At 44.9% G+C, this 12,951-nt stretch overlaps 1 protein-coding gene and 1 long non-coding RNA gene across 9 annotated transcripts in view; one reads left to right on the top strand and one right to left on the bottom strand.

The window, feature by feature from the left end:
* Positions 1-1,221, bottom strand: part of LOC127920269 (uncharacterized) — a 4,653-nt gene extending 3,432 nt beyond the window's left edge. The window contains exons 1-2 of one of the 6 annotated variants that reach the window (XR_008105543.1): positions 1,154-1,221; positions 460-588 (exon numbers count right to left, since the gene is read on the bottom strand). This is a non-coding gene — a long non-coding RNA (uncharacterized LOC127920269). Of the gene's footprint in view, positions 1-459; positions 705-1,067 lie in introns of those variants that run through there. The other 5 variants (XR_008105540.1, XR_008105542.1, XR_008105541.1 and 2 more) reach the window with 5 other exon arrangements.
* LOC127920268 (F-box only protein 32-like) overlaps positions 1-10,333 on the top strand; it is a 21,898-nt gene extending 11,565 nt beyond the window's left edge. The window contains exons 5-10 of one of the 3 annotated variants that reach the window (XM_052504172.1): positions 1,750-1,843; positions 5,374-5,558; positions 6,989-7,171; positions 7,675-7,909; positions 8,156-8,246; positions 8,885-10,333. In XM_052504172.1, coding sequence (XP_052360132.1) covers positions 1,750-1,843; positions 5,374-5,558; positions 6,989-7,171; positions 7,675-7,909; positions 8,156-8,246; positions 8,885-9,029 — 933 coding nt within the window. In that variant the 3' untranslated portion in view covers positions 9,030-10,333. Of the gene's footprint in view, positions 1-1,749; positions 1,844-5,373; positions 5,559-6,988; positions 7,172-7,674; positions 7,910-8,155; positions 8,247-8,602; positions 8,622-8,884 lie in introns of those variants that run through there. The other 2 variants (XM_052504173.1, XM_052504174.1) reach the window with 2 other exon arrangements.
* The last annotated feature ends 2,618 nt before the right edge of the window (positions 10,334-12,951 follow it).

Raw genomic sequence — 12,951 nt, 5'->3', positions numbered from 1 at the left:
CAGTCTGATAGATAGAGACCAGGAGACACCTCCTCTGTTCCAACAGTCTGATAGTTAGAGACCAGGAGACACCTCCTCTGTTCCAACAGTCTGATAGTTAGAGACCAGGAGACACCTCCTCTGTTCCAACAGTCTGATAGATAGAGACCAGGAGACACCTCCTCTGTTCCAACAGTCTGATAGTTAGAGACCAGGAGACACCTCCTCTGTTCCAACAGTCTGATAGATAGAGACCAGGAGACACCTCCTCTGTTCCAACAGTCTGATAGTTAGAGACCAGGAGACACCTCCTCTGTTCCAACAGTCTGATAGATAGAGACCAGGAGACACCTCCTCTGTTCCAACAGTCTGATAGTTAGAGACCAGGAGACACCTCCTCTGTTCAAACAGTCTGATAGTTAGAGACCAGGAGACACCTCCTCTGTTCCAACAGTCTGATAGATAGAGACCAGGAGACACCTCCTCTGTTCCAACAGTCTGATAGATAGAGACCAGGAGACACCTCCTCCGTTCCAACAGTCTGATAGATAGAGACCAGGAGACACCTCCTCTGTTCCAACAGTCTGATAGATAGAGACCAGGAGACACCTCCTCTGTTCCAACAGTCTGATAGATAGAGACCAGGAGACACCTCCTCTGTTCCAACAGTCTGATAGTTAGAGACCAGGAGACACCTCCTCTGTTCCAACAGTCTGATGATAGTTAGAGACCAGGAGACACCTCCTCTGTTCCAACAGTCTGATGATAGTTAGAGACCAGGAGACACCTCCTCTGTTCCAACAGTCTGATAGATAGAGACCAGGAGACACCTCCTCTGTTCCAACAGTCTGATAGTTAGAGACCAGGAGACACCTCCTCCGTTCCAACAGTCTGATAGATAGAGACCAGGAGACACCTCCTCTGTTCCAACAGTCTGATAGATAGAGACCAGGAGACACCTCCTCTGTTCCAACAGTCTGATAGATAGAGACCAGGAGACACCTCCTCTGTTCCAACAGTCTGATAGATAGAGACCAGGAGACACCTCCTCTGTTCCAACAGTCTGATAGATAGAGACCAGGAGACACCTCCTCTGTTCCAACAGTCTGATAGTTAGAGACCAGGAGACACCTCCTCTGTTCCAACAGTCTGATAGATAGAGACCAGGAGACACCTCCTCTGTTCCAACAGTCTGATAGTTAGAGACCAGGAGACACCTCCTCTGTTCCAACAGTCTGATAGAGACCACCGTCTCCATAGAGATCAGATTGTTGTTGTGAAATGAGCTCTGTCTGTCTTTCTACACCTACAGAGACCATAAAACCATAATAAGCAGTCAGTCATGGAAGAACAGCTTGAGTCCCAAATGGCACCCGATTCCCTTCGTAGTGCACTGCTTCTGACCAGGGCCCATAGTGCACTGCTTCTGACCAGGGCCCATAGTGCACTGCTTCTGACCAGGGCCCATAGTGCACTGCTTCTGACCAGGGCCTTGCTATTTGTGACTCGGAGACAGACAAGCATAGCAAACAATAAGTAATTGAGGAACAGAGCGAGTCTGTGAGTCTGACAGTAGGCCTGCTGATATTTATGTTGGTTTTCTGTCTCTCTCTCTCTCTCTCTCTCTCTCTCTCTCTCTCTCTCTCTGTCTCTCTCTCTCTGTCTCTCTCTCTGTCTCTCTCTCTGTCTCTCTCTGTCTCTCTCTCTCTCTCTCTCTCTCTCTCTCTCTCTCTCTCTCTCTCTCTCTCTCTCTGTCTCTCTCTCCTCTAGCTGCTGGAGCTCATTGCCAAGTCCCAGCTGCCCTCGCTCAGCGGAGTGGCTCAGAAAAATTACATGAACATCCTGGAGAGAGTGGTGCAGAAAGGTGAGCTCTCTTTCTGTTTGAATCTCAAATCCGGTCTTCCTCCCCCCTCTTTATGACTTCCTAGTTTATTATTGTGTACCTCCATACTTCATCTAATCATGTCAACAACCAGGTCAGGGGAGCACTACGACCTCTACTTCCTCTAATCATGTCAACAACCAGGTCTGGGGAGCATTACGACCTCCATACTTCCTCTAATCATGTCAACAACCAGGTCTGGGGAGCATTATGACCTCCATACTTCCTCTAATCATGTCAACAACCAGGTCTGGGGAGCATTACGACCTCCATACTTCCTCTAATCATGTCAACAACCAGGTCTGGGGAGCATTATGACCTCCATACTTCCTCTAATCATGTCAACAACCAGGTCTGGGGAGCATTACGACCTCCATACTTCCTCTAATCATGTCAACAACCAGGTCTGGGGAGCATTACGACCTCCATACTTCCTCTAATCATGTCAACAACCAGGTCAGGGGAGCACTACGACCTCCATACTTCCTCTAATCATGTCAACAACCTCAACAACCAGGTCTGGGGAGCATTACGACCTCCATACTTCTCTAATCATGTCAACAACCAGGTCTGGGGAGCATTATGACCTCCATACTTCCTCTAATCATGTCAACAACCAGGTCTGGGGAGCACTACGACCTCCATACTTCCTCTAATCATGTCAACAACCAGGTCTGGGGAGCATTACGACCTCCATACTTCCTCTAATCATGTCAACAACCAGGTCTGGGGAGCATTATGACCTCCATACTTCCTCTAATCATGTCAACAACCAGGTCTGGGGAGCATTACGACCTCTATACTTCCTCTAATCATGTCAACAACCAGGTCTGGGGAGCATTACGACCTCTATACTTCCTCTAATCATGTCAACAACCAGGTCTGGGGAGCATTATGACCTCCAAACTTCCTCTAATCATGTCAACAACCAGGTCTGGGGAGCATTACGACCTCTATACTTCCTCTAATCATGTCAACAACCAGGTCTGGGGAGCATTACGACCTCCATACTTCCTCTAATCATGTCAACCACCTCAACAACCAGGTCTGGGGAGCATTATGACCTCCATACTTCCTCTAATCATGTCAACAACCAGGTCTGGGGAGCACTACGACCTCCATACTTCCTCTAATCATGTCAACAACCTCAACAACCAGGTCTGGGGAGCATTATGACCTCCATACTTCCTCTAATCATGTCAACAACCAGGTCTGGGGAGCATTATGACCTCCATACTTCCTCTAATCATGTCAACAACCAGGTCTGGGGAGCACTACGACCTCCATACTTCCTCTAATCATGTCAACAACCTCAACAACCAGGTCTGGGGAGCATTACGACCTCCATACTTCCTCTAACCATGTCAACAACCAGGTCTGGGGAGCATTACGACCTCTATACTTCCTCTAATCATGTCAACAACCTCAACAACCAGGTCTGGGGAGCATTACGACCTCCATACTTCCTCTAATCATGTCAACAACCAGGTCTGGGGAGCATTATGACCTCTATACTTCCTCTAATCATGTCAACAACCAGGTCTGGGGAGCACTACGACCTCCATACTTCCTCTAATCATGTCAACAACCAGGTCTGGGGAGCATTATGACCTCCATACTTCCTCTAATCATGTCAACAACCAGGTCTGGGGAGCACTACGACCTCCATACTTCCTCTAATCATGTCAACAACCAGGTCTGGGGAGCACTACGACCTCCATACTTCCTCTAATCATGTCAACAACCTCAACAACCAGGTCTGGGGAGCACTACGACCTCCATACTTCCTCTAATCATGTCAACAACCAGGTCTGGGGAGCATTACGACCTCCATACTTCCTCTAATCATGTCAACAACCAGGTCTGGGGAGCATTACGACCTCCATACTTCCTCTAATCATGTCAACAACCAGGTCTGGGGAGCATTACGACCTCCATACTTCCTCTAATCATGTCAACAACCAGGTCTGGGGAGCATTATGACCTCCATACTTCCTCTAATCATGTCAACAACCAGGTCTGGGGAGCATTACGACCTCCATACTTCCTCTAACCATGTCAACAACCAGGTCTGGGGAGCACTACGACCTCCATACTTCCTCTAATCATGTCAACAACCTCAACAACCAAGTCTGGGGAGCATTATGACCTCCATACTTCCTCTAATCATGTCAACAACCAGGTCTGGGGAGCATTATGACCTCCATACTTCCTCTAATCATGTCAACAACCAGGTCTGGGGAGCATTACGACCTCTATACTTCCTCTAATCATGTCAACAACCTCAACAACCAGGTCTGGGGAGCATTACGACCTCCATACTTCCTCTAATCATGTCAACAACCAGGTCTGGGGAGCATTATGACCTCCATACTTCCTCTAATCATGTCAACAACCAGGTCTGGGGAGCACTACGACCTCCATACTTCCTCTAATCATGTCAACAACCAGGTCAGGGGAGCACTACGACCTCCATACTTCCTCTAATCATGTCAACAACCAGGTCTGGGGAGCATTACGACCTCCATACTTCCTCTAACCATGTCAACAACCTCAACAACCAGGTCTGGGGAGCATTACGACCTCCATACTTCCTCTAATCATGTCAACAACCAGGTCTGGGGAGCATTATGACCTCCATACTTCCTCTAATCATGTCAACAACCAGGTCTGGGGAGCATTACGACCTCCATACTTCCTCTAATCATGTCAACAACCAGGTCTGGGGAGCATTATGACCTCCATACTTCCTCTAATCATGTCAACAACCAGGTCTGGGGAGCATTATGACCTCCATACTTCCTCTAATCATGTCAACAACCAGGTCTGGGGGAGCATTACGACCTCCATACTTCCTCTAATCATGTCAACAACCAGGTCTGGGGAGCATTATGACCTCCATACTTCCTCTAACCATGTCAACAACCAGGTCTGGGGAGCACTACGACCTCCATACTTCCTCTAACCATGTGTATTAACTGCACAGGGTGGTGTAAATAGCACTACCAAGGGAACACAGAACACCATGTGTATTAACTGCTCAGGGTGGTGTAAATAGCACTACCAAGGGAACACCATGTGTATTAACTGCTCAGGGTGGTGTAACTAGCACTACCAAGGGAACACCATGTGTATTAACTGCTCTGGGTGGTGTAACTAGCACTACCAAGGGAACACCATGTGTATTAACTGCTCAGGGTGGTGTAAATAGCACTACCAAGGGACACCATGTGTATTAACTGCTCTGGGTGGTGTAAATAGCACTACCAAGGGAACACCATGTGTATTAACTGCACAGGGTGGTGTAAATAGCACTACCAAGGGAACACAGAACACCATGTGTATTAACTGCACAGGCACGATGTGTCCTTTAAAAATATATATTTAAAAAAATAAAATAATGAAATAACACATTCATAATACAAAGTTTAGAAGTACTAATGAAATCTACTTCCATTTTGTCTTCCTGAGAGTTGCTGAAAAAATGTTTCTCTTGTCCTCTCCCTCCACAGTCCTCGGTGACCAGCAGAATGTTCGGCCCATCAAGGAGCTCCTTCAGACCCTGTACGTGTCTCTGTGTGGCCTGGTGCAGGACATGGGGAAGTCTGTTCTGGTGGGGAACATCAACTGTTGGGTCCATCGCATGGAGAACATTCTACAGTGGCAACAACAGCTGGACAATATTCAGATCAACAGGGTGAGTAGGACAGGCACAGCTAGTTAGTTAGCTAGTTAGCTAGTTAGCATGGAGAACATCCTGCAGTGGCAACAACAGCTGGACAATATTCAGATCAACAGGGTGAGTAGGACAGGCACGGGTAGTTAGTTAGCTAGTTAGCTAGTTAGCATGGAGAACATCCTGCAGTGGCAACAACAGCTGGACAACATTCAGATCAACAGGGTGAGTAGGACAGGCACAGCTAGTTAGTTAGCTAGTTAGCATGGAGAACATCCTGCAGTGGGAACAAGAGCTGGACAATATTCAGATCAACAGGGTGAGTAGGACAGGCACAGCTAGTTAGTTAGTTAGCTAGTTAGCATGGAGAACATCCTGCAGTGGCAACAACAGCTGGACAATATTCAGATCAACAGGGTGAGTAGGACAGGCACAGCTAGTTAGCTAGTTAGCATGGAGAACATCCTGCAGTGTCAACAACAGCTGGACAATATTCAGATCAACAGGGTGAGTAGGACAGGCACAGCTAGTTAGCTAGTTAGCTAGTTAGCATGGAGAACATCCTGCAGTGGCAACAACAGCTGGACAACATTCAGATCAACAGGGTTGAGCCCCCAAACTTTTACAGGATCATAAGGAATCTGTCAAGGAAATGAAAGACTATATTAGAATGGAGCCACTCTGGTCCAGGGATCCTGCAGGCATCTCTACGTTTCTGGATTTACCTTAGTTGTTTTAGACCTGTGAGACCCAGCTAGTTGGAATTCAGCCAATCGCTGATACCCCCAGGACTAGAGATGCTTTAATACGAATGGATATAAGGAATATATATTGTTGTTGAAGGAAGAAAGGAAGCAAAACCAAAAGCTTCCACCTTATGTGGAAGGGGAGGCAGGGTAGCCTAGCGGTTAGAGTGTAGAGGCGGCAGGGTAGCCTAGCGGTTAGAGTGTAGAGGCGGCAGGGTAGCCTAGCGGTTAGAGTGTAGAGGCGGCAGGGTAGCCTAGCGGTTAGAGTGTAGAGGAGGCAGGGTAGCCTAGCGGTTAGAGTGTAGAGGCGGCAGGGTAGCCTAGCGGTTAGAGTGTAGAGGCGGCAGGGTAGCCTAGCGGTTAGAGTGTAGAGGCGGCAGGGTAGCCTAGCGGTTAGAGTGTAGAGGCGGCAGGGTAGCCTAGCGGTTAGAGTGTAGAGGCGGCAGGGTAGCCTAGCGGTTAGAGTGTAGAGCCGGCAGGGTAGCCTAGCGGTTAGCGCGTTGGACTAGTAACCGGAAGGTAGCAAGTTCAAACCCCCGAGCTGACTAGGTACAAATCTGTCGTTCTGCCCCTGAACAGGCAGTTAACCCACTGTTCCCAGGCCGTCATTGAAAATAAGAATTTGTTCTTAACTGACTTGCCAAGTTAAATAAAGGTAAAATAAAATGACAAAATGTAAGTCTCTGTGTGTCCACTCCCCTCCAGCCTGTGTCAAAGGGTATGACCCTGACAGACCTGCCTGCCAGCCTGCAGCTGAACATCATGGAGCGTCTGTCAGATGGCAGGGACCTGGTCAGTTTGGGACAGGTGACTCCAGACCTGGGACAACTCACTGAGGACAGGCTGCTGTGGAAGAGACTCTGCCAGCACCACTTCACTGACAGACAGGTACAGACTGGTATTTATTTATATACACACACACACACACACAGTCTTCTATAACTAACTTTGTGGGGACACACAATTCAGTCCCATTTCAAATCGTATTTTCTTTAACCTTAACCCTAAAACTCTAACCCTAGCTCCTAACCCTTAACCTAATTCTAACCTTAACCCTAAAACTCTAACCCTAGCTCCTAACCCTTAATCTAATTCTAATCTTAACCCTAAAACTCTAACCCTAGCTCCTAACCCTTAACCTAATTCTAACCTTAACCCTAAAACTCTAACCCTAGCTCCTAACCCTTAACCTAATTCTAATCTTAACCCTAAAACTCTAACCCTAGCTCCTAACCCTTAACCTAATTCTAACCTTAACACTAAAACTGAATGCATCTCTTTTTGTGTGTGTGTGTGTGTGTTTTATTTTGTTGCAGTGCAGATATCAAAAGCTGCAAGCATTTGGAGTTAAACATGACTAAAGGTTGTGTGTGTGTGTGTTGTCTGTGCAGATCCGTAAGCGTCTGATGGTGTCAGACAAGGGCCAGTTGGAGTGGAAGAAGATGTACTTTAAGCTGTGTCGCTGCTACCCTGTCAGAGAGCAATACAGTGAAACCCTGCAGTTCTGCACACACTGTCACATCCTCTTCTGGAAGGTAGTGTTGGGAACACTTCAACATCTCTCATTCTATCATCTCTGTCTCTCTCTCTCTCTGTGTCACACACTGTCACATCCTCTTCTGGAAGGTAGGGAACACTTCAACATCTCTCCTTCTATCATCTCTGTCTCTCTCTGTGTCACACACTGTCACATCCTCTTCTGGAAGGTAGGGAACACTTCAACATCTCTCCTTCTATCATCTCTGTCTCTCTCTGTGTCACACACTGTCACATCCTCTTCTGGAAGGTAGGGAACACTTCAACATCTCTCCTTCTATCATCTCTGTCTCTGTCTCTCTCTGTGTCACACACTGTCACATCCTCTTCTGGAAGGTAGTGTTGGGAACACTTCAACATCTCTCATTCCATCATCTCTGTCTCTCTCTCTCTCTGTGTCACACACTGTCACATCCTCTTCTGGAAGGTAGTGTTGGGAACACTTCAACATCTCTCATTCTATCATCTCTGTCTCTCTCTCTCTGTGTCACACACTGTCACATCCTCTTCTGGAAGGTAGTGTTGGGAACACTTCAACATCTCTCATTCTATCATCTCTGTCTCTCTCTCTCTCTGTGTCACACACTGTCACATCCTCTTCTGGAAGGTAGTGTTGGGAACACTTCAACATCTCTCATTCCATCATCTCTGTCTCTCTCTCTCTCTGTGTCACACACTGTCACATCCTCTTCTGGAAGGTAGTGTTGGGAACACTTCAACATCTCTCATTCCATCATCTCTGTCTCTCTCTGTGTCACACACTGTCACATCCTCTTCTGGAAGGTAGTGTTGGGAACACTTCAACATCTCTCATTCCATCATCTCTGTCTCTCTCTGTGTCACACACTGTCACATCCTCTTCTGGAAGGTAGTGTTGGGAACACTTCAACATCTCTCATTCCATCATCTCTGTCTCTCTCTCTCTCTGTGTCACACACTGTCACATCCTCTTCTGGAAGGTAGTGTTGGGAACACTTCATCTCTAGTAATTAGACAGTTATTTCTGTTTCTTTAGAATTAATTTACTATACTAAATTCTCTCTCTCTCTCTCTCTGTGGTTTCAGGATACAAACCACCCTTGCACAGCCAACAACACAGAGAGCTGCTGTAAGCCTGTTTCTCCACAAGGCTTTATCAACCTCTTCAAGTTCTGAGAGCCACACGGAGCCTGAGTGCCTTTTGTACATACGGTACAGAACTGCTTTATAGAGAGATCAAACGGGCCCTTAGTATGTGTATAGTGGTGATGGTTCCTGGTCACCGTGACACTGGGGGAGAGGAAGCAGTGGGGAAATGATGCAATGGAATTCTTGGCTTCTGGAGAGCTGAGGATTCTGGGAGCTGGAGTTCTACAGCTGAGAACAAGTGAACTTGACAAACTGATCCAAAGAGAGGTGGACCAAGAAGAGGGGGATGAGGTGGAACAGAGTACTCTGAAGTTTATTAAATAAGTTTGGTCCTTTTTTAACATTTAAATTCAAATTAAGTGCACTTCTCTTCCTGAGTGCAGTTATTGCATGGCTACCATAACAACATACTAAGTTGAAACATTTTCCAGAAAGGAAATCATTTGCAAAAGTGAATTTGTTTAGTTTTTAAATAGGGCTGTCAAACGATTCAAATAATTAATAGAGTTAATAACATTAATCTTTTTTTTATTTGATTAAATTTGGCCCTAAAAAAAGATCATTTTTAAAAAGCAGTGCATTGAGTTATAGACATACTATGTTTGGATTGTAAGGGAAAGAGAGAAAATCATCTGTATGAATGTTTTTAATGGCATTTTAAACTATAAACGGCACAAAAGTCACTGCGAACATAGATGCTAACGCTCCCAATGTTTCAGTAGGCCTCTACTCCCTCTTATCAATGTTTCAGTAGGCCTCTACTCCCTCTTATCAATGTTTCAGTAGGCCTCTACTCCCTCTTATCAATGTTTCAGTAGGCCTCTACTCCCTCTTATCAATGTTTCAGTAGGCCTCTACTCCCTCTTATCAATGTTTCAGTAGGCCTCTACTCCCTCTTATCAATGTTTCAGTAGGCCTCTACTCCCTCTTATCAATGTTTCAGTAGGCCTCTACTCCCTCTTATCAATGTTTCAGTAGGCCTCTACTCCCTCTTATCAATGTTCCAGTAGGCCTCTACTCCCTCTTATCAATGTTCCAGTAGGCCTCTACTCCCTCTTATCAATGTTTCAGTAGGCCTCTACTCCCTCTTATCAATGTTTCAGTAGGCCTCTACTCCCTCTTATCAATGTTCCAGTAGGCCTCTACTCCCTCTTATCAATGTTCCAGTAGGCCTCTACTCCCTCTTATCAATGTTTCAGTAGGCCTCTACTCCCTCTTATCAATGTTTCAGTAGGCCTCTACTCCCTCTTATCAATGTTTCAGTAGGCCTCTACTCCCTCTTATCAATGTTTCAGTAGGCCTCTACTCCCTCTTATCAATGTTTCAGTAGGCCTCTACTCCCTCTTATCAATGTTTCAGTAGGCCTCTACTCCCTCTTATCAATGTTCCAGTAGGCCTCTACTCCTCTTATCAATGTTCCAGTAGGCCTCTACTCCCTCTTATCAATGTTTCAGTAGGCCTCTACTCCCTCTTATCAATGTTTCAGTAGGCCTCTACTCCCTCTTATCAATGTTTCAGTAGGCCTCTACTCCCTCTTATCAATGTTTCAGTAGGCCTCTACTCCCTCTTATCAATGTTTCAGTAGGCCTCTACTCCCTCTTATCAATGTTCTTGAAGTTTAACACTTCCTCAGTTGCCACACACACACTCAAGTTCTGAAAGCTTCAGGCATTCCACATGAGTGTTCTGCCAATTTCTGATTGGAGTGTTGACTATAAGGAAGATAGAACTGTATCCATGGAGACAAAGGGCTTTTAAACCCGTCCAATGTTAATTAACCTGTCCAATTAACAACCGATCAGACAGGTCTGAGGTCACGTCAAATATAATACAACTGTTAGATCTAGCCTAGGATACTGATCTATGTTCCTCAACACCAACTAGTCACAAGCTGCTACTAGAATTAGGATACTTTTCTGAACTTAACCTGAAAACTAAAACGGTAACGTTAGGTGAATGGATTGGATTTCCTGTTTTAGTGGGAAGTTAGCTAGCTAGTTGATTCAAGATGCAATCAGGCATGGCATTGTAAACATTTTAGTTTGGTTAGCTAGCTAGCGTTAGCATAACTAAGCTAAACGCTTTTGTACAAATTATGTTTTTGCTGTTATCTAAAGAAACGCCTGGGAATGTGTTTATGGTTGAACTTAATGTCAGTTTTCCTTTTAACTGTTGTTCAAAGCTGTGCGCGTCGGGCACCACAAGAGCCCGGCAGCGCTACTGAGACCGAGGTCACACTGACTGAGAGGCGTGACCAGGCACAGAGCGTGTTGTGTGTTGCGCTTAAAACCGTCCGTGCGGAAACAAGCCATCAAAAGGGTCCGTGTGGAAACGAGCGCCCAGAAAGGTTCCGTGTGATGAAGAAATTGAGACAAACGGTGTCCAATTTTGTTTTTACGGGAATTACAAATGTCACGCGTTAACTTTGACAGCCCTAGTTTTAAAACATAATGGCTTTCATTTTCTAAAAGGAAAAAGGTAGGGGAATATATTAACTGATTTGACTTTTGTAAGTTAGTTTGGTTCAATTTCAAGGACAAAAACATTTTCAACGTTTTTATGTATTTGCCTTTTATGGTAATCTGGGAAAAGGTGAGAGAATCCGTCTTTAGCTTTGGCATGGGGGGACACATTTTGGGAGAATGTATTTTCTTTTACTAAGGTGTTTTTCACCAAAGTTGACTGGTATGATATTCTTTGATATGTTGACTGCATATATTTTCTAAACACAAAACCCCATCCCCTTTTTTAAACTTTTATATATTTGATATTTACAAAGGTTTTTGTATTTTGCTTGTGTGTAGTGTCACTAGCTGCCAATGCTTTACCAACTATATTACAAAGACACTGAATAATAATAATAATAATAATAATAATAGCTATGGTGGTGTGCCCAAGAGCAGCTGGTTAAGAACAAAAGTGGGATGTTTTCAGATTCTTGTGTTTTTAACTTTTTAATCTAGGAGACATTTATTTACAAGAAGAACTGACATGGTACTTACTGAAGGAGCAGCTTTGAAAACCAATATATTTTAAAAGCTTGAAGGACTTCTCTTTATTTAATAATTCATAACTTGTTTATTTATGGCTTCCTGCATGATGCTGCTTTTTTTTTTTTAAATACCCAGATGTTTTTCTAAATGATTTGTGTGTCTGACATTGAATAACCTGTGTTGATGGGTATAGGAAGCCTGATGGAACAGCCTGTGTTGATGGGTAGAGGAAGCCTGATGGAACAGCCTGTGTTGATGGGTAGAGGAAGCATGATGGAACAGCCTGTGTTGATTGGTAGAGGAAGCATGATGGAACAGCCTGTGTTGATGGGTAGAGGAAGCCTGATGGAACAGCCTGTGTTGATGGGTAGAGGAAGCCTGATGGAACAGCCTGTGTTGATGGGTATAGGAAGCCTGATGGAACAGCCTGTGTTGATGGGTAGAGGAAGCCTGATGGAACAGCCTGTGTTGATGGGTAGAGGAAGCATGATGGAACAGCCTGTTGAGTGGTGCAATCTTGCCTCCGGCTGCGTCCCAAATGGGACCCTACCCCCTCCCTACATAGTGCACTATATGAGCCCTGGTCAAAAGTACTAGTATTCCATTTGGGACGTAGTCTTAGACCCCTATTCACACTGCCGAGGCAGTAGAGTAATGTCCAATACATGCAGTGTTTTCTATGTCCATGTTTCTGTTCAATAAATAAACTGAAAATACTTCTGATTTTGTTTGTTTTAAGCTGTCTCGCCATGAATATTCAGTCATTTGTCCTGTGTTATTGGAATATGAATTACATGTACTAATGAATATGTTCTTCTATTCTAGCTGTGATCGAGGTTTATTTATGTTTTATTTATCTAGACGATGATCTCAAGTTGCAACCCGTGTCATCCAGAATCTATAATCTCTTTTTTATATATACTGGGTTCACACAGATAATTAATCCCTTTATATATACTGGGTTCACACAGATAATTAATCCCTTTATATATACTGGGTTCACACAGATAA

The sequence above is a fragment of the Oncorhynchus keta genome, unplaced genomic scaffold (assembly GCF_023373465.1).
Source record: "Oncorhynchus keta strain PuntledgeMale-10-30-2019 unplaced genomic scaffold, Oket_V2 Un_contig_1875_pilon_pilon, whole genome shotgun sequence".
In the NCBI taxonomy this organism is placed as follows: Eukaryota; Metazoa; Chordata; class Actinopteri; order Salmoniformes; family Salmonidae; genus Oncorhynchus; species Oncorhynchus keta.
Note: the sequence above shows the minus strand (reverse complement) of the source record. Positions and strands in the feature narration are given on the sequence as shown.